The following is a 27,312-nucleotide window of genomic DNA, read 5'->3' on the forward strand; positions in this document are numbered from 1 at the left end:
GAACTGAGTCAAAACTATAAAACCAAGAAATGGGACTTGCTAAAGACTCCAGTTTCCCCACAAGAATACAAATAAAGCAGGTGCAAAGGCACCTTGCCAAAGAACTAAGAATCACAACCCAGTGTCTCACCAACACGTTCATCTGGCGGATCTACAAATGATAGGTTCTTCAAAAAACTTGTGCTATGTATTAATGCAAATCTTCATTGCAACACTTCATAAGGAACATTTTACAACAAAAACAAAGCTAAACTTTTTTTTTCCTCTCACTTGGTTTATTGTCCATGATTATTTTGGTGAGATGGGCATTTTTACACAACCACCTTCAAAAATTGTCAGTATGGGGTGGAGAATAAACACATGATAGTGACTAGCTATTGCCCAATGTGTGATTTGTTTCTTATTTTAAATAATGAAGCAAAGCAGAAACTTTGCCAGTCATTAAATTAGTATGATTAACTGCTCAGAAACACAATGACAGCCAGACCCTTCCCAAGCCTGGTAGTTAAGTAGTGAACTTTCACTGTCCAGGTTTATAGTGGCTGCAGTCTCATCCGTGTTCATCCCCTCCATCTGTTAAATAATCAGCTGCGGACACAGGACTAGTGTGCACATTTATGGTACAAGTCACAGTGTGCGGAAGGGCTAGAGTCACCGAGCACTGTGTAAGCACAATTCCTCTAGGACACTGGGAAACACAGGTCAAAATGACTTTTCTGTGTGGAGTAATATCGGTGCTCCTGATGCTGCCTGAGTATCTCAGATGCGGGTAAGGAAAGGTAGAACTATTGCTGTGGCCCCTCCACTACAAAGGCTAATGATTCTGTCACTAAAGGGGTTGCAATGTTAGCCTGTAGCTTCACAAAAAACAAGCAGCCCTGTAGCACCTTAGGCCATGTCTACACTTCAGTGATCTTTCAAAAGGTGATCGTCCAACAGATCTCTTCTAGAAGACCTTCTTTCAAAAGAGCACATCCATGATCAAAAAAGTGATCTGCTGTTTCTGAAGAGGGTATCCACACAGCCCCTGCTCTTTTGAAAGAATGGGCCAGGGATCAAAAAATCCAGCACTATGAGCACTGCTTTTTTGAACAAAGAGCCCCCGGAGCATCTACACATGCTTTTTTCCAGAAGAATCTTTCAGAAAAAGGCACTGTTCCTCATATGGGAGAAGAAGAGGGACTCTGGGAGAAGTGCCGCGTTTTTTGAAAGGAATTTGAAAAAGCGTATTTTGTGTGTGGATGCTCGGCGTACTCGTGCAGAAGACAGTCTGATTTTCTGAAAGGACTTGCTAGTGTAGACACAGCCTTAAAGACTGAAGAATCTGAAGAAGTGAGTCTCACCCATAAAAGCTCATTAAGTAATAAATATATTTGTCAGTCTTTATGGTACTACAAGACTACTTGTCATTTGTGACTGTTAATATTTGCCTTAAGCAGTGATTGTGCTTGGTGTTTCCTTATGTAATGGCCACATACAAACCCCATCCTTCTGTTTTCTGTATATACCGAGCATAAAGGCTAAGACTACAGCTAGCTCCTGATCAGCAGGACACTTCTGGTTCTTATTGCAGTGGGATTCTCTGCACAAAAAAAATGCAGTCTGTCAGTTATGCTCTTCATTCATTATGAACATATGGGAGCTACTTACCCAAGAAAGAATAACACCTACATTGCAGGTAAAGCAACAGAGTTCTAAGATTCACCTTTTTCTGAACCTCTTGGGTAACTGAGGAAATAGACCATAATCAGAATTTTTCTATGTTGTTATTTAAGATGGTATTTTGCAGAGGTCTCAAGTGAGAATGGGACCCATTGTGCTAGGTATTGTACAAATAAATGGAAAGGGACAGCCCCTGCTTTGAAGAGCTTACAATCTACATACACAAAGGGTTGGGGAACAGAGGCAGGTAGATTAAATGACTTGACTAGGCTCATATAGGAAAACTGTGGCAGAACTGGGAACTGTACAGGGCTGTGCCAAATCCTGCTCTAGTGCCTTACCCCAAAGGCTGCTTTTCCTCAGAGAAATTCAGGTATTTCTACATCACTGCATCAGGATCCTGAATTAGTGGTGGCTGGCTAGGCTATGTAGGTAACGAATAGTAAAAGACCAATAGGGATTCACCAATAATATCTTTTTCATTTTCCGTTCATTAAACCCACAAAAATAGATCATGGACAAGTTGCTGTACTCCTCTGTAGTTTCATGCTAATTAAATTGTATTGCCTGGCTTTTGGTTTCAATAGGTTTCCACTGTTGAAGAACATGGAATGGCTGTTCTGATGTGGTCTTCAAGTGGATATAAAGGAAGCAGGTGGATGTATGCAAATGTGGTTCTCTCCGGTAACAGTCCTTTCAGAGTGACATTTGAGGCTGAAGTGAGAGGGAATGTGTTCACAGAAATTGCTCTTGATGACATTTCTTTCACCCTGGAATGTATGGATGCAGGTATGTGATTATACAAGTATTGTAAAACACAACCAGAAATGAAGGGATTTCCCATTTTACAATGGTGAATTTGTGGTGTTTTACTAAGGCATTTCAAAATAGCTGCTGTAAGCAGCAGTGTTCCCTGCAAGCTGTTCATTTGTGAGGCCGCTCAAGAGGAATTCAAATGCTGCCCAGCTAATTAGCAGAGACCCCACAGCTAGGTCTTGTGTTTCTATTGGTAGTGCACATTTGCATATGCCATAGTGCACATTAAAATTATTCCACATATGGGTGGAAAATATCTGTATATGGATAGAAATAATGAGAGGGAACACTGGTGATCAGTAAAATGTACTTAAAGAGATAGCCATCTAACAAGTCAGCATTTGCCAGTCATTCAACTTTGTTATCTGAGAACCCACAGTTATCGCCTATGAAGAATATAGGGGAAAATGGTGAGATCTCAGATACCACTGCATGGAAATAGCATTTTTTAAAGAACAGCACAATACTATTCCTATTTTACACCATCTGTCAAAATGTAAAATGCAAAGCAAACACCAAGTACAATGTACAATAGTGTCTCTCTGCACTGAAGAAGGAAACTGGGCAGTATATGTAAGAGATAAAGAGGAAATGTACCCTTTCTGATCCACAGGACAGATTTTGATTTGGTCCTTTAGCTGTCACTATATGTGTGAATTTCCCATTGCCATCAAATGAGTTCCAGTCGTATAGAAAAAGAATAGCTGAATAAAAATATTTGCTATGTGGATCTCTAAGGACAAATTGGCCCTAAAATTAACATTTGAATAAATCTATGATTATAGCAAACCCTGACAATACCAATATAATTGAAGGTTTCTTTGTATTTTATTATGAACCCTATTGGAGAGAGATATATCATTGCTGAACTGTAACAACTCTTTCCAGAATGAAAACAATCACACAAGGTGGTATCTTGGGATGGAATAGTTTTATGAGCACAGAAGTCCTTCACAATTATTTTTAAAAGTAAATGGTTTGTTCTTTTATCTTTGCTCTCTTCATAAACTATCTCAACAGCATAACAAATTTACCACGCTGCCATGCTCTTTGAGAATTTATGATCTTGAACCTCTCCTACAAAGCTTTGTGACTTGAATTGTGCAAGAAATGGCTTATATTCTGAAACCCTACAATAGTTTTTACTGTACCATTGTAGTCTAGCACACAGTAAAATATCAAAAGAAAAAGCATATGCAAGATACTATATTGTCTCTTTTTCAGACCCTAACATCTATGGAGAACTCCAGCACCAATAGCAAGTACCTTTATTCACAGATGACACTATAGTTTGAATGTAAATAGCAGTACTTGCCTGAAGTTCAGTCATTCCTTAAATATTTATTTGAATGAAAAACAGTTTGGCATGAGTGTTTGTAGGTAAAGGGACAACAAGGGTTGGATATGGCCAAATTTAAAAAAAAAAAAAGGATACAGATTTGTCTGAAAAGGTTCTGGAATAATATTTCCACCATTCACACAGTTTTAATAGTGACCCAGGACTGTTCAGACAGCATCCAGCAAACATTGCCCATGAGAGAATTAGTTGTATCACACTGGCCGTGTCTACACTAGCCAAAAACTTCGAAATGGCCATTCAAATGCTTATGGGAATAAGGGGACTTCGAAGTAGCCCGGGTCCTTTCGAAAAGGAGCCCTGTCGGGACGAGACGCGTGGTGGCGAGCTGCGTCAATTTCGAAGTGCCACGGCCGCCCGCATGCTAATGAAGCACTGAATATATATTTCAACGCTTCATTAGTAAGCTTCGAAATGGCCATTTGAATGGCCATTTCGAAGTTTTTGGCTAGTGTAGACGTAGCCACTGTGTTTAAAACACGGCTTCTATTGTCAGTGATGAGCAAAAGAGTCTCTGGGGAGATAATGTACATGCTGGTTTGCATTTGAAGTTTTGATGGTGCAATATGTTGTCACCTATGTGAGATTTGCTAAATGTAGAAATACAAATTGCTGGGTGTTTTTTTTTTCTGAAAGGTGAAATTCAGGCAAAGGCTATCATTAGAATGACTTGCAATGAGCTGTAACTTGCACATGTGGTCAAGCACTTGTCCTAGATTTTTTAGGTCAAGGATCATTTAAGAATTTTCATTCAACGTTGACTTTACGTGGTATTGTGAAGAGGGTCACACCAGAGAGCTATCTAACTGATGTATATTTAGTGCCCGTGACTAATTGGAATGCCCCTCAGTCCCTGTTTAAACACCCAGGGGCTACGTCTACACTACAGAGATCTTTCAAAACAAGCCATTCTGGAAGATCTCTTTCAAAAGAAGTTCTTACAGAAGAATGCGTCCACACACAAAAAATGTGGATCAAAAGAGTGATCTGCTCTTTCAAAAGAGAGAATCCAAACAGCCCCTGCTCTTTCAAAAGAACGGGCCAGGGATCGAAAATGAGGACTGCTCTTTCGAAAGAAGGGCCCTGCGGAGCGTCTATGCATGCTTTCTTTCAAAAGACCTTTTTGAAAGGAGGCGCTCTGCCTAAAATGAGAAAGGAAGAGTGATTTCAAAAGGAGTGCAGCATTCTTTTGATTTACTTTCGAAAGAACACTTTTTGGCTACATCTACACGTGCACGCTACATCGAAATAGTCTATTTTGATGAATAACGTCTACACGTCCTCCAGGGCTGGCAACGTCGACGTTCAACTTCGACGTTGGGCAGCACCACATCGAAATAGGTGCTGCGAGGGAACGTCTACATGCCAAAGTAGCACACATCGAAATAAGGGTGCCAGGCACAGCTGCAGACAGGGTCACAGGGCGGACTCAACAGCAAGCCGCTCCCTTAAAGGGCCCCTCCCAGACACACTTGCACTAAACAACACAAGATCCACAGAGCTGACACCTGGTTGCAGACCCTGTGCATGCAGCATGGATCCCCAGCTGCAGCAGCAGCAGCCAGAAGCCCTGGGCTAAGGGCTGCTGCACACGGTGACCATAGAGCCCCGCAGGGGCTGGAGAGAGAGCGTCTCTCAACCCCTCAGCTGATGGCCGCAATGGTGGACCCCGCTATTTCAATATTGTGGGACGCAGATCATCTACACATGCCCTACTTTGACGTTCAACTTCGAAGTAGGGCACTATTCCCATCCCCTCATGGGGTTAGCGACTTTGACGTCTCGCCGCCTAACGTCGATTTCAACTTCGAAATAGCTCCCAACACGTGTAGCCGTGACGGGCGCTATTTCGAAGTTGGCACCGCTACTTCGAAGTAGCATGCATGTGTAGATGCGGCCTTTGTGTGTAGACGCTCCGAGAGAGCCCCCTTCTTTCAAAAAATCTTTTGGAAGAATTTGCTAGTGCAGACGCAGCCCCACTGAAATCCATCAATTTTCTTCTGTCTCCTTGTTCACTTCCATAATTCCTGTTGACTTCAGAGGGAGTCAAATAAGTCAAGGAAAAGATATCTCTAGTTAAACAGGTATAGATGTTTGTTCAAATGATGATAATTTAAGAAACAAGGTAACTCCAGTGGTACTATATCATTTTCTGACTGTTCTCCTGTGTTCCTCCTAATTTTTTCCACCCATGGGCAGAATAATTTTTGTCATGTGCACAAAGCATGTGAGATGTGTACCACCAATAGAAACACATGCTGCCCACCATGGGTGGCTACGGGTGCTCTGCTAGTCAGCTGAGTGGCACCTAAATCTTTTCTGGGTGGCCACCTGGGCAGTCAGCTTTCAGAGAACACTGCTCTTCTCTGATTTTTCCAAAAGGTTTTCTGATTGCAAAATATTCTCAGGCAGATAGCAATCAGTATCAGGTTCATTCTGTATTAAAAATATGGCTTTATCACAAATAGACCTTTTGTTAATAGTCAGTATTTATAAGTATTAAGTTAGCTTAGTTAGTTCTGATTGGTTAAGTAACTCCCAAAGTATTGTATCTGTTCTCTGGTTCGGGTGTCTACACAAATACTTTTACCTGAATGTTTAAAATTTGGTTTCCACAGATACTTGTTTATGAAATTTTGACTTTGGCTGTCTCCAAACACAAATACCAGATACAGATAAAAAAAAGGGAAAAAAAATCCCACACAAAGGCTATGTCTACACTAGCCCCAAACTTCAAAATGGCTATGTAAATGGCCATTTCGAAGTTTACTAATGAAGTGCTGAAATATATATTCAGCGCCTCAGTAGCATGCGGGCAGCCACAGCAATTCAAAATTGATGCAGCTCGCCGCCGCGTGGCTTGTCCCGACGGGGCTCCTTTTCAAAAGGACCCCGCCTACTTCGAAGTCCCCTTATTCCCATCTGCTCACAGGAATAAGGGGACTTTGAAGTAGGTGGGGTCCTTTCAAAAAGGAGCCCCATCGGGATGAGCCACGTGGCAGCGAGCCACGTCAATTTCGAAGTGCTGCGGCCGCCCGCATGCTAATGAGGAGCTGAATATGTATTTCAGCGCTTCATTAGTAAACTTCGAAATGGCCATTCACATAGCCATTTTGAAGTTTGGGGCTAGTGTAGACATAGCCAAAAGGTGGAATAAGTATAGATGAAGCAAAAACAATTAATCACGTGTAACTACCACAGAGTTTGTGAGAGATTTCTCGCAGAAGGAAGAAACACAGAGTCTACATGCTGAGAATCTGTATCAGCCATTTTGTCACATAACTAACATTATTGTGATCTAGACTTTATATCCCTGGTCTCACTCTGACTTGTGAAATCAGAAAGCTGCAGCATTCTCATGGCTTCCTGACTGTGCTAGAAAGCAGGACCTGATGTCAGACATAACTGCGTTGTGCATGAAGCATGAAATGGCTGCTTTTGTCAGGAATGCAATGGATTAGGAAATAGTGTAAACTGCTACCTAAAAGAAAAAACTGCGAGCTAGAGACCACCAGGAACCAAACAAAAGAACAGAGTAGTGAAACCCAGAACGTGGTCAGTATGCATAAACGAAACAAGCAGAAACAGCAAAAGAGAAAACAGTTATATTTAAAAAATGAACAGAGAGGGTTGCAAGCCATCCTTGCTTTTGTCTTTCCTTGGTAATCTTGCTGGAAATTGAAGGAGAGGAGAGGAATGACTTCACGGCTGTATGGCAGCCTCAGAAGCACATAAAAAAGAAAAGGACATAAAAGAAGTCATTTTATAGCACATAGTTGGAGAAGTGGCTCTGGACGTGAATAACACATTCTTCAGCTGCCGACTGAAAATGATCCCATTTGGAATGAGGTTTTAACAATCCTCAGGAATGACTGGTAACCCTAAGATTAATGTGATATTCAAACAATACATGGTCTGGTCTCACCAATGTTTAGGGGAAGAGATGTTAGATGACTTGGTCACAGAGCTGAGACCTAAAGTAAGACACTGTGAGTTTGGAAATATTAAAAGTGACATGCTCAGAGACAATGCTGTGTTCAGTGTCACTGATAAACCACTAAAGGAAAGGTTCTTGAGGGAGACTGATTAGGGCTTGTAAAAAGAAACACCTAATTGTAGAACCTCTCAAGCTGTTAAAACACAAATAGGTATCAAACCTGCGTCACATTCTAGCAAGTCTATACAGGCTTTTACACACAACAGTACAGACAACACCTCGCCATATGAGAATCACAGCAAAGCAGTTTCACCAACAGCTCCCACAAAGAAATTATACACATGCTGTGTGGTCAGACGCCCACGCATAGTCTGCCCAGCCTCAGCAGTAACATCACAAATGTGGGCAATCAAATCACTGTTCTTTCATGTGCAGAGCAACAAATGCATCCAAAAGACAAAGCCACAAATCCCTGGTTGAACCACAATGTGAGCAATCCCTTGCCCATACAGTATCACTGGGTAACAATAATCCTATAACGCACTCAGCAATTCAGCCCAGAGGAGGACCTTCACCAGACCCTGGAAGGACAGGGGAGAGCCTTGGGCAGAAGTGAGAAGCTGGAGGCTAGCCTCCCCCAGTCATCCCTTCAGCACCATCAGGCTGCAGGTTGTGTGCCATCAGGGGCCCAGCAGTGACTTAAAGGGTCTAGGGCTCCATCTGCAGCCAAGGTAATAGTGGTGGCAGCCTGGAGCGAATGTCCCTTTTAAATCAGTGGGCCCCGTGGCAGCTTCCCTTTTTTAAACCCTATCAGCAGCCTTGCAGCAGTTTATATGTACACTGAATATAAGTAACGTACCTGAATGTTACTGGGGATGAAGCTGATGTTTTATCAGTTCACCTTTTGAAAAAGATACCAGCTCCCATCAGAATGAAACTGTCTCATGTTGCATGTTTAGCACATGGCAGTTCCAGAACAGACTCTGAAGGAGAATTTAAGCTAACACCAGCGGTGGCCAAGACTAAGGTCAGCGTTCAGTTCATTGTCATTGAGTCATTACAAATCACAGACAGAGAGGCTTGCACACAGTTACCTAATACACAGAGTAGGCATGCTTTGCACCAAAGCACCCAACACTAAAGAAAAACTGACTGTGCAATACCCAAAGGACTTCAGAGGACTATGAGAATTCCCTGGGAAGCATCACATAAATACAGGCCTGTCATTACCCCGTCCTATTCTCCTGCAGAACTAGCCCCTTTGCAGTCACAGACAGATTCAAAGATACATTCAGACCATTGGAAAAGGGTCATAACTAAAGTGAACCAATCCACTCCATGGATTACTAGCTTGGTCTCAACTGAAAAATAAAATGGCATGATTAGGATGTGTCTGGAGTCCAGAAAAGTTCACAGGGCTATTCTGAAACAGAATTACTACATCTTGAGATGTTTGGTGCTAAATGGCCAGTAAAAGCATATGCACTACTTCAGAGGAGGAAGATGGATATCGGCACGTGTTGTGGAAATCACGCCTACAATTTTTACTTCCTTATCAGAGTTGAACTCACTTAGAGGAAGTTCATGAGAGGTCACAATAGTGGCAGCCTGTAGCAAAGGTTGGTGATAGCAAAGGAGCAAAAGAGAGTGAATTAGTCCAAACAAGCAGGCTAAATGGTACAACTCAAGGGCTATGTCTGCACTAGCCCCAAACTTTGAAATGGCCATACAAATGGCCATTTTGAAGTTTACTAATGAAGCGCTGAAATGCATATTCAGTGCTTCAGTAGCATGCGGGCGACTGTGGCGCTTCGAAATTGACGCGGCTCGCCGCTGCGCGGCTTGTCCGGATGGGGCTCCTTTTTGAAAGGACCCTGCCTACTTTGAAGTCCCCTTGTTCCCATGAGCAGGTAGGAATAAGGGGACTTCGAAGTAGGCGGCGTCCTTTCGAAAAGGAACCCGTTGGGGCGAGCCGCGAGGTGGCAAGCCACGTCAATTTTGAAGCGCCGCAGCTGCCCGCATGCTAATGAAGTGCTGAATATGCATTTCAGCACTTCATTAGTAAACTTCGAAATGGCCATTTGCGTGGCCATTTCGAAGTTTGGGGCTAGTGTAGACACGGCCAAGGACTGTGTTAATATCAAGCTTGATCAACTAGAAGAGGGTGGAATCAGTAACCAGTTACTCAAACCTGGTGTGTCAGAAACTAAGCCTAATTGGTAGACAAATAAATGGAGGGACAAGCAGTTCCTGCCAACATTCCCCTTCTGCAACCTTAGGCTACACAGCAAAGTTATTTTGAAGTAACGGCTCTTATTTCAAAGTAAGTTTGAGAGCATGTACACTATGCACATGTAATTTTGAAATAAATTCAAAATAGCAGGCACGTTATCTCAAATTTTGTAAACCTCATTGCAAGAGGAATAACACCTATTTCAAAATAATAGCTATTTCAAAATAGACACTGTTCGGGCTCAGAATAGCACTATTTTGAAATAAGTCATGATGGCGTCCAATGGTACTATTTCAAAATAGGCACTATGTGTCCAGACATGCTATTTCAAAATAGCTTGGTGTATTTTGAAATGCCTTTATGGCTGTGTCTAAACATGCCTCCTGCATTTTAATGAAGCAGTTTGGAAGGTCCTAATGAGGGACTGACATGAATACGCAGCACCTCATAAGCATAGTGGAAGCTGCACACAATTCAAAAGTGACACTTTCGGAATGCACACCACCCGTGTAGATGGGAGCCTTTCAAAAGGACACTCCTCCCACAACTTCAAAAGCCTCTTCTTCCTAAAACCAAATAGGAAGAAGGGCCCTTCAAAGTTGTGGGGGGGGTCCTTTTGAAAGGTCCCCATCTAAATGGGTGGCATGCATTCTGAAAGTGGTACTTTTGAATCGCAAGTGGCTGCCATTATGCTAATGAGGTGTTGCATATTCATGTAAGCCCCTCATTAGCATCATCTAAACTGCATCATTAACATGTCCCCGCCAAAAGGAGGGGGCCTGTGTAGACACAGCCCTTGATTACGTCTACACTAGCATTCGTCTTTCGAAACAGGCATGCAAATGAGGAAAATCAAAAATGCAATTGAGATGCAGATTTACATATCTGGCATCACATTTGTATATTCTTTCAAAAGAGCTTTTTCTGAAAGAAGAAAAGCAGTGTAGATACTGCTTTTTCGAAAGTAATCCCCATCTTCAAAAGAACACTTCATATTCTTTTAGGAAGAAGGGTACTTTTGAATATGGGTTTTACTTTCAACAGAGCCTCATCTAGACTGTGTTTCTTCTTTCGAAAGAATATGCAAATGAGGTGCCAGATATGTAAATCAGCACCTCATTTGCATTTTTGATTTCTCTCATTTTCATGCCTCTTTTGAAAAGAGAATGCCAGCGTAGACGTAACCCTTGTGTGCAGCAGTGTTATTTTGAAATAACTATTTTGGAATGGATGATTTCCAAACAATATGGCTGTGTAGACATAGCCTAAAGAAAAGAGGCTTTGAGAAAAAAAGTTGCCTACTGGAGCAAGCTGCACCCGCAGGCCTTTGTCATCGTGATGCTGAAAGATATTCTGACCATATCAGGTCACAAAGAGGGACATCTCCAACTCTACTGGCTCCACCTGAATCCCAGACAAACAGGACTGGACTTGAACAACAGCAACAGTCCCAACCCATCTCAACTAACCTATTCTCTTTCCTCCAAGGGACAGTTATTGCCATCTTAGATACCATCTAAAAAAGCATATCAAATAACAGGGGGTAAGGTGATAGGGTTCCTTCCAAAAAACCCTCTTTAGCTAAAAAGGAAAGAGAACAAGCCATGTTATTAAAATGGACATCTCAGTTAATTCATTACATCATATACTTCAACTGGTTTTCCTTCTTTTTTGTGTTTTTAAAACAAGTCTAAAATTATTTTAATGCAGTATTTGCCATGGTTCTAAGTGGGCTGAAGTCTCTATGCCACATCCTGAACGTTTTTTAATGTTAAATAATAACTACGTTATGTTAACATCTTTAACCTATATAGCCTATGTATATTAATGCGATATTTCACATTAGATAAGGAGTTTTCTGAACTGTGCACTTTGAATACAGCCTAGGACAAATCTAATTTTCTCCATCTACCTTTTAGAATAAAGTCAGCTAGTGGAGTGTTTCAACAAAAGAGTAATGGAATATTTGGAGATATTACAGGCATCCATATAATGGCAGACAACACAATAATAGCAACGTTTACTCACACAGAACATGATCAGATACCTAAGAAAGTGTGGCAAGGGCTTGTGCAGAGAATATTAATTTCAACTCAGATAAAATCCATTTTATGTCAAAAGAAATCATGTACATAGGCCACATTCTTTCATCACAAGGAGTTTGGCCAGATGCCAGTCAGGTTGAATCCATAGTTAATATGAGACCTGCACCAGACAAAAAGGCTACACCTACACTACAGCAATTTTTTGAAAGAAACTCTTCCAAAAGATCTCTTCCAAAAAAAAACACATATATCTTTTGAAAAAATGCATCCACACACAAAGCAGCAGATCAAAAGAGTGATCTGCTCTTTTGAAAGAGAGAGTCCACACACAGCCCCCGATCTTTTGAAAGAACGGGCCAGGGATCAAAAATCAGGCCCCATGAGGACAGCTCTTTCGAATAAAAGAGCCTGTGGAGCATCTACATGTGTTTTCTTTTGAAAAAATCTTTCAGAAGAGGGCACTTTTTTTAATACAGGACCAGAGAAACGATTTTGAAAGTGGAGCCATGTTCTTTTGATTTAGTTTTGAAAGAACATGTCTGGAGCATAGACTTTCTGTGGGGTCTTTTGAAAGTTTTGAAAGTTTTCAGTTTATCTTAGACCATGATAGTGTAAATGCAGCTAAAGGCATTACCGAGAAGCCTTGGGTTTATTAGATTCCCTTGCACCGTTTATGAGAGTTAAAGCATCTTTGACTTGCTCCACTGAGACAACTCTTATGTGAAATCATCACCTGGCAATGATTATTTAAACATGACAAGACACTGTAACAGCTAACGATAGTGCTCTGTAACTCTCTATGAGCCCAAGAAGCCAGTCACTATTCAAGCAGAAACATCAAAAGATGGTTTAGGAGGTTGCCTATGGCAAAAAAGAGGCTCTTGTCCAATATGCATTATGAACCGTCCCAAAGCAAAAAGGAGCAATTGTGTTTTCTAGAAAGAAATTTCATCACTACATATAAGGAATACAGGTTGAGATACAGTATGATTGTTAACCATTCGGGGCAATATTCTCCATACCTTGAGGAAAAGTATCTGCAAGGATACAATATGATCATCTGAAATATGATCTCAAAGTCACACTCTGTTTCCTCTTCTGCTTGGCAGTCACTTGATAATGAGTGGGATATCTTCATGTTACCCTCCTATTTTTGAGTCCGTTGATGGCTCATCAGCCCAGTTCTGCAGCTGCAAGTCTTATCACAGAAGGAAGTGGAAGTTGTTGGTAGCTGTTGGAAGGACGATGGGCAGCTTTTGTTGCTCTTTTCTTCTCTGCCTTTCCTCAGCTGAAGAAACCACTGGTAAAGAAATATCAATTGCAGAAATTATTGAGTTACAGGGAAACATACTATGGAAACTGATGATGAAATCACTGAAGAAAATGTTGCCCACGAAGCTGAGATTACCTCTACACTCAGCACAGATTTGTTAAACAGACTGGAGGAAGACATACAGACAGATCCTGTAATGCAGGTTTTACAGGATACTGTATGTAAAGTCTGGCCTCACAAAGAAGACAAGCGACTCTCAGACAGAAGCCATATCGCTCTGTGAAAGGCATTATTTCATTATCACAAGAGTTGTTAATGTCTGGTGACAGAACAAGTTGGAAAATACTTAAATGCTTAAATTTTTCACATCAAGGCTTTCACTGAAGAAATGCAAGAGCTGGGCAGCCCATACGGTAGCTGGGTATAACACAAAATGTAGAAAAGCCTACAGAAGGATGCAAAGTAGTTCAGAAATGTGGGCTGATAACCAAAAAGAACTATTTATGGTCTTGTGAAATTCCTGATCTGCTGTGGCACAAGATTTTTGCAGCTATTGTTCACTTCAGCAGACATTCGTATCTAATCATGATGGACTTCCTTTTCATATTTCCAGAAGCTCGGCATCTGCAAGACAAGTAGCATGTGATATTATTGCTAAACCCAAAGTGGTTTGGTATCCCTTTGCAAACAGAGAAGTGGGAACTTTATGGGGAATGAAACTCACTCACTACAATGGGGCATACCTACAATCTAATAGAATTACTAAGAGAACCATTCAAATGATAAAGCACAACATTTCACAAACTAGCAGCATCTGATATTGATCTCTGTTTATCTCCTTTGGAGTTAAGAAACACACCGCTAATATATAGATATAGATATAGAGTACTGTCTTCCATGAGTAACGCTGACAGACTGAGCTTGCTGGCACTAGGGAGTGAACCAACTATGCAGAGGGCCTAAAGCCCTGTGCTCTACCATGTGAGCTAAAAGCCAGCTGGTGCTCACCCAAGGCAATAGAGCAGAGACTTCACTCACCCTCATATGAGGGTTCAGTGCCTCTGGGTCCTACATGCTTCAGTGGGCTGAGGAAGCACATCCCAAGCTTCTGAGACCTTCTAGCAGTTCATCAGAGACAAGCCCCAAATTGTAACACTAGCAGACCTGGGTTGCCAGCACCAGGGCTCAAACCAACTATCATAGGGGCTAAAGCCCTAAGCTTTATTGCATGAGCTAAGAGTCAGCTGGCACTCAGCTGCCTCTGTAAAGCAGAGACTTCATTCACCCTAGCATGAGGTCTCAGTGCCTCTGGGTACTACACATAGTTGCTGATGGGGGGGCAGGATGTTGAGAACATCTCCTCAGACCTCACATATACTTCCATAACCCAGAATATCACAGAAGTCTCACACCAGAACCAAGCAGCTACAGAAAAGACAAAAAAAACTAGACCCTAAGTCACTACAACATCGTCAAGGTTGATAGCAAGAGGTCCAGAGTCATAGTCATATCACACTGAAATACCTACAGATGAGAGGTACAGATGTAACACATGGCATTTAAGATCTGACTGTACAACGCAGGCAAGAGCTACACAACAATATCTCAATGGGAAGAATCATATAAGCAACAAGCAATATCTGTAGAAAACCAGCAATCTGAATTGACATCACCATGGTCTGAGAGACAGGTGGTATTAGAAAGTAAATTCACAAGAAATGAATATGAAGTGCACCTATCAGCACGACATTGTGATATGCATAGCAATTTATACTGGTCAAAAGAAAGAAGTAGACAGATCCCAGGGTGAAGTTTGAACTAGAGACAGCAAAACATTGACGACCTCTGATTCACACAGATTAAATCACTTGCAGGGGTGAAACTAGATCCTTTTTTTCCCTTATCACTTTGTATTCTTTTCCCCATCTCTAATACAATCTTAAACTTATTGAAGCTTGTTTTTCATATTCAGGAGCTGAAGAATTGTCCCCATCGAACAAAAATTCTCTTGGTTCTCTTCATTACCTCTTTTCCAGTTTTCAGCACTCCATAAGGTAACCCACCACCTTCCACATTCTACTGCCTCATTCCATCTCTTATCCCTGCTTCAGATGTCTTCCCCAGCATGAAAAGTTCATCTCCTGCTCCATTCCCATCCAGCCATCCCAATTCCATGCCCCCTATTCAATATCTGCATCTCCCACCCAGTTCCTTAATTCTATTTGTACACGCATTATTCTGTCCATAATTCTATATTTTCCTTTGTTCCGTTCCCTTGTCCCTTTCTTAGTCCTTGTTCACTCATCCCCAAAATCCCAAGTATGATGTAATCTCTTCCTAAACCTGGGACTGAGGGAGATCCTGTGTTTGGCCTCCAGGGCAGATAGAAGAAGATATCTGAACTGGACTTTAATGTGTTGCTAGTCTTTGGGCAGTGCTGCTGGTTGCTGTAGACTTTCAGGGCACTTACCTACCCTCTTTCTCTCCACACTAACCTTGGATTGCTTTGAGAAGACACCATTCTTTATGATTCTTGCTGAAACAGGCTGGTGAAAAAAGCAAGAGCCAACCATGAATAGGGCTACATAGTTAGTCATATGACAATGCATAGTGGTGATGTCAGGAGGAGGGGAAGAAATCCATGCTTTCATTGATTCATGAGTTCTTTTAGCAGCAACACCTTTTTGTGAGTGTATTTTCCTAGTGCTCTCTTTTTTAAAAGGAAAGGCTGAAGATATTACTCTGCCAACAGCATAGGAGCAGTACTCTAGATAACCTGAGTTTCAGATGTGATTTGTCTTTTTTTGCAGCACTCCACAAAAGGACCCATCCAGAGAACAAAAAGGCAATTAATAGATATGTGAAGTTATTGGATTAAGTTTGTGCCAGCTGTTATTTTGATTGTGTCCGTAATAGCTGTCTTTGGTCAAAGACTTCTCAACTGGAAAATAAAGAAGTATGTCACACTTGAAGTAACACTTTTCTTATATTCTGACTTTTTTAAGTGTGGCATTGCTGCTACAGATTTCTCCTCACTCTCTCTCTCTCTCTCTCTCTCTCACTGCATTATTACTTCTCTTGCCTCACTTTAATTACTTTAGGTTTCCTGGGGCAGCATGTTCTAAATGGAAGCAATCATAATTTAGCTGGTTGGGAGCTCTAAGCAATAAAGCATTTCAAGCCTCTCTAATTCAGCTGAGGTTTTTATTTGTTTTTAAATAGTGAGCCCTCCTTAGCTAAGAGACTTTTGATGGATCCAAGAATATTTCTGAACATTTGAATAAAATATGATTGTGCTCATCCCCACTTTAGCCCTGAAGAAACTTCCCTCTAGTAACCACTGAGAATTGATAGCTGCTCTGCCAGATGCTCATTGCAAAGAACCTTGCCAAAAGAAAAGAAAAGAAAAGAAGAGAAAAGAAGAGAAAAACCTGCCTGGCAAATGAGATGTAAAGCAAAAGGCTTGCCAGTGCTGGGGATCCAGAATTTTCTCCTGCCATACCAGCTATACAGAAATTTCAGAGTCCTCTCCACCAGTAGAGGGAGGCAGGGATCATAATGGGAATTGCTCACCCAGGAATTAGGGTCATTTTAGGATATTGGGAATATTTAACCAGTACTTAGGGTTATGAAGAAGTTCATTAACTTTAAAATATAATATTTCCATACCTAGTTTCAGAAGGGGCCAAATGATGAAGTACTAAAGTACTGCTATTCCCCTTGTAGCTCTAGCCCAGCTGTAAAAAGGAAGGATCAGAAACACTGAAAATGCCTTGTTTTAGAAGATTTCCATGCCAACTCAAGCTCAAAGAGACTCATATCAAATATCATCATCATCATCATCATCATCATCATCATCAGTGTCTGATGCCTCTCTCACTGTTTCCTTCCATATTTCCCTGTCCAGTGCGGAGTGGCTTAGTTTCTGTAGACTAGCTCCACACCAAGCTACTATATCATCTGTCCATTCTCTGTGAGGTCTGTCTCTCCTATTCGAACCATCCATTACGCTGAATACCAGGGTCTTGATTTTTCATTCATTGTTCATTCTGCAAATATGCCCAAATAGTTGTAGCTTTCTTTTTATAATCTTCCGCAGCAGGTTCTCTTTCAGCTCTATCTTTCTGTATAATTCCTCATTGGTGACCTTCTGCATCCATCCTATTCTCAGAATCTTTCTATAACAACGCCTTTTGAACCCCAATATTCTTCTTTTTGAATTTTTCATTACCACCCATGTCTCACATCCGTACAACATGCTGCTGAATACACACATTTTCAAGATGCTCAGCTTCATTCCTAAGCTAATCGCTTTGCTTTTCTAGATCTTATCCATCGCCTTCAAACTCGCTCTTGCTTTCGCTCTTCTAGTTGCTATTTCCTTCTTACAGTCTAGATCTTACGTTATGTTGCTCCCTAGATATGTGAACTTCTCTACATTTTCCAGTTCAATACCATCTACGCTAATCTTCCTTCCTATTTCCTTATCTCCAAATACCATTGTTTTTGTTGTATCAAAGTTCATAATCAGTCCGTACTGCTTCCCTTCTTTAACACCTGCACCATTTTTGCTAGCTTCTCCTCATCTTCATCAGTGATAATGATATCATCCATGAAACACGAGTTGTTAATTCTTTTCCTGTGCACAGATATCCCTTCTTCCTCTTCCTTGATCTTGTCCGTCTCTCTCTCCAGATGCGTGAGGAAGATACTTGGTGATATTGGATCTCCTTGTCTCATACCTCTACTTGTTTTAAACCAACTTCCCAACTCCCCACATGTTCTCACCACTGCCTCCGCATTGTAATTTATATACCTCAACAACCATATCAGTCTGCTATCCACTCCATATGACTCCAACACGGCCAAGTCACTTTCTGATCTATACTGTCAAATGCCTTTTGAAAATTGATGAAGCAAGTGTATACTTTCTTGTTCTTTTGTCAAGCTTTCTCCACTATCAGCCTTAGTGCGAATATCTAATATTCTGTCTTTCTGAACCCCATTTGCTTGTCTGCTATATGGTCTTCTATCTGCGATCTTAGTCTTTCAGTCCATATCATCATCAGCACCTTGCCTAGATGACTCGTTAGGGCAGTTAATTCTGTAGTTTTTGCACTCCAATGTACTTCCTTTCTTGTGTATTGTCACTGGCACGGATCTTGTCCATTTCCTGGGTGCCTTCCCTTCCTTCCATGCTATATAGTTGGTGTATTTCCTGAATCATGCTTTCTCCACCGTATTCGATCATCACTCTTGTGATCTTATCATTTCCAGGGCTCTTGTTGTTCTTTAGTCGTTTCACTGCTTTTTCTATTTCCTCCTTTGAAATATCGGTCTCGCTGTCAATGATCAGTGGAGATATCTCTTTCAGTTGCTCAACCAGTCTCTCTGAGACACTCAGGTCCAACTGTGCTTTGTATAAATCAGTGCAATATCCCTTCCATCGCTGCACAGTCTTCTCCCTGTTCATGAGCACTTCTTCATTCTTTGATCGCTTTCTGCTTCGGTTGCCATTTCTTATTAATATTCCTGATCATCTTATACACCTCCCTGGTCTTACATTCACTATAATACCCCTCCATGTCTTCACAATGCTCCTTTAACCATTCTCCTTATCCTTTCTGGCAGCTTTCCTCACCACATTCCATTTCACCGTATATTGCTGTTCCGCCATCTCAAGAACATCTCTTCTGATCATCAACGCTCTCTTCTCTTGTACCAGCTTCAGTGTCTCCTGAGTAATCCACTCCTTATTGATCTTCTCTTCTTCTGGAACAGTCTGCTCAACTGCTTCTTCTATTGCTGTGGCTATCCCTGCAACTCTCTTATCTAGGTCTTTCTCTGTGGCGACGTTCTCAATCTCTTTGAGCACTGCTCTGTATGCATTCCTTCTTCCTCACCTAGGCTCACCACATCTCTTCTTTTCTTAAACTGTGTCTTACACTTTCTTTTGAGTTTTATCTTGATGTTTGCAATCACTAGACTGTGGTCCGAGTCTATATCCGCTCCTTGAAAAGTTCATCACTGCTGTACTGATGTTATCCATCTTCCTCTTAGCAAAATCAAATCTGTCATGTTCTTGGACTTCCTGTCATTCGATGGCCATGTCCACTTCCCACAGTCCTTTTTTTGGAATCTCATGTTGCAAATCACCATCTCATGCTCTGTAGCAAACTCTAGTAGTTTTTCACTTTGTTCGTTTCTTTCCCCATATCCAAACCTTCCCATGACTCTCTCACAACCTTCATTATCTGTTCCAACCTTCGTATTCCAATCTCCTCCGATGATCAACATATCTTTCTTCAGTATCTCCTCTACTGTTTTTGTGAAGTCTTTATAGAATAGCCTAATCACTTCCTAAGTACTGTCCAATGTGGGTGCATACACCTGAATGACTGAAATATTGAACCTTTTTGCTTCGAATCTCGCTACCATCATTCTTGCACTCACCAGTTTGTATCCTAATAATGCTCCTCTTGCTGTTTTGCTAAGAAGGAATCTGACTCCTGCTACATGCTTCGTTTCGTTTCCTGACCAAATGACTTTGCAACTGCACATCTCTCCCGAAACCGTCCAAAGTGTCTCTGCATATATTGCTTCAGTATCCCTCCATCTCCTTCCGAAGCAGCTCTAATTTTCCAGTTGCCCACAGTGTTCAGACATTCCATGTTCCAATTGATAGCATATGTGTTAGTTGTAATTTTCTTTTAGTAGCCAACTTATTGACCCAACACCAATCACTCAATTGGTGTCACGGACCTTGTTTATCCAGGCAACGTCTGAGCCGACATCTTTTATCATTTAGTCATGCTGGCTTCAAAGTTCTTTCTTATGGTTGTTTCACAGTCAGTGCATCGACACTCATCTGACCAACCCTCCTCCTTCGTCCAGGCTTGGGACTGGCATAGAGCTCATAGTGGCTTCATGTTGGAGTTCATATCAAATACCAATCATCTAAATTTTGTCTACTAAAGTGAACCAAAGTTTTACATTTTTAGTTTTCATCCATGACTGCTTTAATTGATTCTACTTCATTAGTTACAAGGCACTCATGCCCAAATGTCTCCATCAGACCCTATCAAAATAATTACTGAAGCAAAGGAAAGATGACACCAAGCATCTTATAGCTCTCCTGGAAGAGGAGTGTAGGAGGGGTGCAGGGTCTGGAAGAGGGTTGTGACTTGGGGCAGGAGCACAGGAGGGGGTGTAGGGATTTGGGTTGTGATCTAGGGCAGGAGCTGATTATGACCGGTGGCAGAGTTTTGGGATGCAGCAGGGGGTGCAGAGGGTGTGGATTGTGACAGGAGGAAGAGACTTGGGGTGCAGGAAGGGGTGGGGTCCCAAATAGGAGGTGTTTACTTGTAGCCGGTTCCCAGGCAGCAGCCCACTGGGACCGTCAGGCAGGCTCCCTGCCTGCCATGCCCCCACATGTCACTCAAAACAGCCAGTTATGCTGGCTGTGTTTCTCTCTGTTCACTGCACACTTCTTTGGTGGGAAAGGGGCCTCTACAGGCATCCTGTTCCACAAGCGCAGCCCAAGCCACTCCCAATGGCCAAAATAGCCTTAAGAGTAGTACAGACGACATAGTGTAATGTGGCCACATAGTCACAGCTCTGACATTGAAGTCTTCCAGTTCTGTAATAAAATAACTTCTCCAAGGGGACTAGGTACCACCATGGTTCCCAGCACTGTAGCACTGTCAGTTTACAGTGCTGAAGCTTGCATTGCATGGTGTGGTGGTTTTTCATAGCCTTGAGCTGTTTCAGTGCTGTGAGTGGCCGTGCAGACAAGCTCTCTGTATCAGAATCATGCAATAGGATCCATGGAGTTAAGTTTGTAGCGGTGGAGCTGGAAAGGATGGTTACAATAGAGCTGTACTGGTAAGAAATGTAAGTTACTTTCACTCCTGAGCAGCAGCCTCAAACCCACAACAGCTGCACATTCAGGTTAATCATATTCCTTTGATCTGTTGCATGTTTCTCCTTCTCCGTGGGCTACTTAACCACCTTAAAGAGCCCTTTTGAATGCTTCAGGAAGGTTGCTTTTTGGCCCTGCTGGTTAACCATGTCTCTCAAATTATGGAATGGCAGGTCATAGTTACCCTACCCTACTCCTGTACTGCTGGGGACCCAGACAGGGCATTGAACTGGAAGACAGGAGATGTGGCTTCTATTGCCAGATTGGCCAATGGCCTATTAGCTGACCTTGAGCAAATCACTTCATGCCCCTCTGCCTCAGATTCCCAATCTGTAAAATAACGATAAACATATTTATACTTCTGTAAAGTATTTTTGATATCTACCAATGACAAGCTCTCTATATAAATATACGACTGGCCATACTGTCTCAAACCAAATATCCAACTAGCTCAGTAGCCAATACCAGGCACCCAAGAGGGAATGACCAGAATAGGTAATCATCACATGATCCATCCCCTGTCACCAATTCCCAGGTTCTGGCAAACAGACATTAGGGACACTGTCTCTGCCCATCCTGACTAATAACCATTTATGGACCTATCCTCCATGAACTTATCTAATTCTTTTTGGTTTTTTTGTTAACTCTTTGATAGTCTTGGCCTTCACAACAGCCTCTGGCAAGGCATTTCACAAGTGACCTCTCTGTTATTTCCTTTTTTGGTTTTACACCTACTGCCTGTTAATTTCACTTGTTGACCATACTTCTTGTGTTTTGAGGAGTAAATAACACTTCCTTATCTACTAGTTCTATATTAGTCATGATTTTATAGCTCTATATCATATCCCCCTTTTTTATCTCTTTTCCATGCTGGAAAAGTCCCAGTTTTATTAATTCCTTCTCATGTGAAAGCTGTTCCATACCCCTAATCATTCTTGTTGCCCTTTTCTGAACTTTTTTCCAATTTGTTTGAGATGAAGCAACCACATCTGTATGCTATATTCAAGATGTGGGCATACCATAGATTTATACAGAGGCAATGTGATATTTTCTGTTTTATTGTCAATCCCATTCCCAATGTTCTCTTAGCTTTTTTTTAATGGCTGCAGCACATTAAGTGGGTGTTTTGAGAGGACTATCCACAATGACTCCAAGGTCTCTTTTTTGAGTGGTAACAGCTAATTTACATCCCATCATTCATATGTATAGTTGCACAGTACATAATAGCTAGCTATTGTAGTCTCATTACAATGCACTGGCTTTGCTGCAAACAGTATGGCAAATGAACTTAATCTAAACAACTTTAGTGACATATGGAAGTGGGGAGAACATTTCAGTGTCATAAGTCTTTAGAAGTATTAGTCTCCTGTACATTCACAATTACACTTTGAGATGGTGAGCCTTTCCACCTGCATCCAACTCAAATATTTGAAGAGCAGATGGTCCTTCAGGTAGATTAGACCTAAATTATGTGTGCTCTTATACATGAAAAGCAAGACCTTGGGCTTCACTCAGTGAGTTATAGGCATCAGTAGTCATTTTAATGCTTTACTGAGCAACCATGACAATTCATAGTTTTGTCAGAAAGCCATAAACAAAGCCAAAAATTTGACTTTGTGGGTTCTTTCAGAGATCACTCAAATGTGAGATTTGCCCTTGCACAGTTAGGCCATGTCTACACTAGCCCCAAACTTCGAAATGGCCACGCAAATGTTTATTAATGAAGCGCTGAAATACATATTCAGCACGTCATTAGCATTTAAATGGCCATTTTGAAGTTTTGGGCTAGTGGGCCGTGTCTCATGAGCTGTCCCATCAGCTCATGGGAATAAGGGGACTTCGAAGTAGGCGGCGTCCTTTTGAAAAGGAGCCCCGTCTGGACGAGAGGCACAGCGGCGAGGCACGTCAATTTCGAAGTGCCGCCGCTGCCCGCATGCTAATGAAGCGCTGAATATGCATTTCAGCGCTTCATTAGTAAACTTCGAAACGGCCATTTGCGTGGCCATTTCGAAGTTTGGGGCACGTGTAGACGTAGCCGTGTAGACATAGCAATAATCTGCTGAAAATTAAGGTATATGTCAATACCATTTTTTGACTGCTCTTCGCTTTTGTCTGCATTGATGTGTTCTAGATGCTTGGAAATAAGATTTTTTAAAAGTCATTACTTACAATTTTGGTTTATTCAGCTTTCGAAGATTGGCCTCTGGCTTGAGATTTCATCATGAGAGTTTATATATCATAAATGCAGGTATAAACAGAAACAGACACACCACACGAAACTGTTCCTGTTTCTCTGGGCATTTGGAGACAATTGTGAATCCATCATCTGCTTTGTGTCCATTTAGTCAGAAATGGCAGGAGTTGCTCAGCCTTGTAGTTTTTATTTAAAACTTTTTAATTAAACAATGAATATTTTTCAGTAAATTAGACAAAAGTTACTATTAAAAAGGACTCGAGTGGATTTCCCTTTTCTCCTCTCTTTCACATCTTATTTTTTTGTCTTTCTGTTACTTCTCATTTTAGTCTGTTTTCTCTCACAGCAGGCTTTTCAGTAGTGTTTTATGCTGTTTTAAACTTTAGTTATTGAGCTCTTGTACTTCATTGTTTTTCTTTTGATTCTTTTTAGATTATTTTTCCTGTTTCTGCAATTGCTCCATCTCGCCCTCCTTCTCCACCCCTTCACACTCTATTTTAAACAGATTAAATTAAAATTTCTCAGTTTATCAATGGAATAAGTAGAACAAAGTGGCAGCCACAGAAGCTTCCTCACACTGCACAGACATGCATCTATCCTCACCTCGTAGAGAGTGTCTCATTTAAATAGTGTCAGATGATCTCAGTTATCCTTGTTGATAAGGCCCTTAAACGTGAGATTATACTTCACCCTGTATAACACCTTAGTTCCTGACTCTACTGCTCAGGCTGCCAACAAAGGAGCCAATTGTCACTAGAGTATGCCAAGCAGAGGCAAATGTATCATTTAATTTACACAGGTTGCTCACAGCTTTCACTGGGGTAAAAGATTCCATTTGATAGCTCAGAATTCATACAGACCTTCCCATTCTTTCAGCACCAAATACAAAACCTTCATAAACCATCAGAGGTCCTCTTTGACTCCCTAAGTCATAGCCAAATATCTCTTCCAAAAGAACCAAATAAGTAAACCAGCTGGAAACTCTGAACTGCTGGATTAGATTTTTTCTGCAAGATACTGCATGATAGCCTTTGCTATCTTAGGCTACGTCTACACGTGAAGCCTACATCGAAATAGCTTATTTCGATGTAGCGACATCGAAATACTCTATTTCGATGAATAACGTCTACACGTCCTCCAGGGCCGGCAACGTCGATGTTCAACTTCGACATTGAGCAGCACCACATCGAAATAGGTTCTGCAAGGGAACGTCTACACGCCAAAGTAGCAGACATCGAAATAGGGATGCCAGGCACAGCTGCAGACAGGGTCACAGGGCGGACTAGCGCTTCCGGGGCAACAGCTAGCCGCTCCCTTAAAGGGCCCCTCCCAGACACACTCAGCCTGCACAGCACGCGGTCTGAGGAGCCATAGGCACACAGACCCCGGGCGACGCAGGCATGGACCCCCAGCAGCAGCAGCAGCCAGAGGTCCACCCAGCCCTCCCGGCAGGAGCAGGGCTTGCCCTGCTCCATGCCATGCGGGAGGCAGCTGAGCACCTCCTTGCTACCCCGGAGGAGGAGCTGCCCCCAGGGCAGCAGGGCTCAACCCCCAACCCTGCAGCACCCTGCCCCCACCCCCACCTCACACGCCGGCGGCTCTGGAGCTACCCCACCAGCACCGACTGGTGGGAGCGGCTGGTGCTTGGGGAGTGGGACGACGACCGCTGGCTCAGGAACTTCAGGATGAGCCAGCAGACATTTATGGAGCTGTGCCAGTGGCTCACCCCCACACTCAGGCACCAGGACACGGCCATGCGGCGTGCCCTCACAGTGGAGAAACGGGTCGGCATCGCTGTCTGGAAGCTGGCCACTCCCGACAGCTACCGATCCGTGGGGCAGCAGTTTGGTGTCGGCAAGGCCACCGTCGGGGCTGTCCTCATGGAGGTAAGAGAACCCACGGGGGGAGGGCAGGGCAGGGGAGGGGGGCCCGGGCAGAGGAGGGCAGGGCAGGGCCACGCACACCCTGCTCACCCCTCATTGGTGCTGTCCCATGTGCTTTCTCTGCAGGTTGTGCGTGCCATCAACGCCATGCTCCTGCACAGGCTCCTGAGGCTGGGGGACCCAGATGCCACCATCGCGGCCTTTGCCACCCTGGGCTTCCCCAACTGCTTCGGGGCTCTGGATGCGACTCACATCCCCATCCACGCCCCACATCACAGTGGAGGACGATACCTGAATCGCAAGGGCTACCATTCTGTCGTCCTCCAGGCCTTGGTGGACAGCCGAGGACGTTTCCAGGACATTTATGTGGGCTGGCCTGGCAGCACCCATGACGCCCGGGTTTTCCAGAACTCGGGCCTGTGCCGCCGGCTGGAGGCGGGGACCTACATCCCCCAGCGGGAGATCCCTCTGGGGGACACCACCATGCCTTTCTACGTCATCGCACATGCGGCATACCCCCTCCGGCCGTGGCTCATGCACCCGTACACAGGCCATCTCTCCGCTAGCCAGGAGCGCTTCAACGAGCGCCTGAACCACGCGCGCCAGGTGGTGGAGCGCTCATTTGGCCGCCTGAAGGGACGCTGGAGATCTCTCCTGACCCGCCTGGATGTGGGCCCCAACAACATCCCCCAGATTGTGGGTCCCTGCTGCGCCCTGCACAATTTGGTGGAGAGCAAGGGGGACACCTTTTTCCAGGGCTGGGCTGTGGAGGCCGGCAGGGCCGACGTCCAGCCACCTGCTGCCCCCAGTTGGCAGGTGGACCCCGAAGGGACCCGGGTCCGGGAGGCCCTGCAGGCCCACTTCGATGAAGAGGCCGCGGGGTGAACTTTGCCCAGGCCCCCCACTGCCCGCCCCTTCCTCCACCACACTCCTGCCCCAACGCCCACACCATGGAGCACCCAACCTCACCCCCCTCCCACTTTTCCTGGACAAATGACAGCACGCACTTGTGGCTGAACTTAAACTTCTTTTTCTTTGAGAACTTTTTTTTTTAACTGTAAATAGATAAAACAAGAACAAACTATATACAACATGTGGAAACAAAGTCATATGTACAAATAAAACAATCGTCAGAAACAAGTGTCCTCATTAATAAAAAGAAAACCAGGGAGGATAAAGGGGAGAACTATTTACATGGGGGGGACAGGGCAAACGGGGGGCACAAACAAATAAGTTTAAACTATATCCAAGGGGGGGGCCACGTCCCGGGCCCCTCGCCCCTACAGTCCGGCACTGGGCGTGGGTGGCCGGGAGCCCCGCCACGGCCGCAGCCCTGTCCTGGGCTGTCTGGGGGCGGGCCGGACCGGAAGATATCCCCGGCGAGTCTCAGCTGGCTCCAGGGGTCCCTCAGAGCTCTGGCCCTCGGCGGTGGGTGGCGGGGCGATGGCAGACGGGACGGCGACGGGCGGAGCAGCTGATGGTGCGGCTGGTGGAGCAGGCACGGCGGGCGCTGCGGCAGCTGGCGCGGCATGGGGGGCCAGGTAGTCCACCAGATGGTTGAAAGTCTCCATGTAGGCCCCCCATGCCTCTTGGCGCCAGGCCAGCGCGCGCTCCTGCAGCTGCAGGTGCTGCTCCGCGACCTCCAGCTGCCGTCGGTGGATGGCCAGCAGCTGGGGGTCCGTCGCCGTCAGCTGGTGGTGGCGCGGGGTCTGCCGTCTAGCCCGCCGTGGGGCCGGTTGGTCCTCGGCCGAGGGGCTGGCCTGGAGCGAGGGTCCCGGAGGGCTCTCCGGGACCACTGATGCCTCGCCAGCACTCTCTTCCGATCCTTCTGATGGTGCAGGTGCGGGACACAGGAGAGGAGGGGGGGAAGAAGAATGGAGACAGGCGTTAGTGTGGGCCCCGAGCCATGGCCTTTGTCCCCCCAGCCCTGTGCTGCAGGTTCCCCATCCCCGTCCCCGGGAGATGCTGCTGTGATGGATGGGGTTCCGGCG

At 43.8% G+C, this 27,312-nt stretch overlaps 1 protein-coding gene across 1 annotated transcript in view; it reads left to right on the top strand.

Moving 5' to 3' along the window:
- Positions 1 to 27,312, top strand: part of MALRD1 (MAM and LDL receptor class A domain containing 1) — a 532,671-nt gene that overhangs the window by 409,660 nt on the left and 95,699 nt on the right. The window contains exon 34 of the mRNA XM_074985504.1: positions 2,250 to 2,451. Within this exon, the coding sequence (XP_074841605.1) occupies positions 2,250 to 2,451 (202 nt within the window). The remainder of the gene's footprint in view (positions 1 to 2,249; positions 2,452 to 27,312) is intronic.

The sequence above is a fragment of the Carettochelys insculpta genome, chromosome 2 (genome assembly GCF_033958435.1).
Source record: "Carettochelys insculpta isolate YL-2023 chromosome 2, ASM3395843v1, whole genome shotgun sequence".
In the NCBI taxonomy this organism is placed as follows: domain Eukaryota; kingdom Metazoa; phylum Chordata; order Testudines; family Carettochelyidae; genus Carettochelys; species Carettochelys insculpta.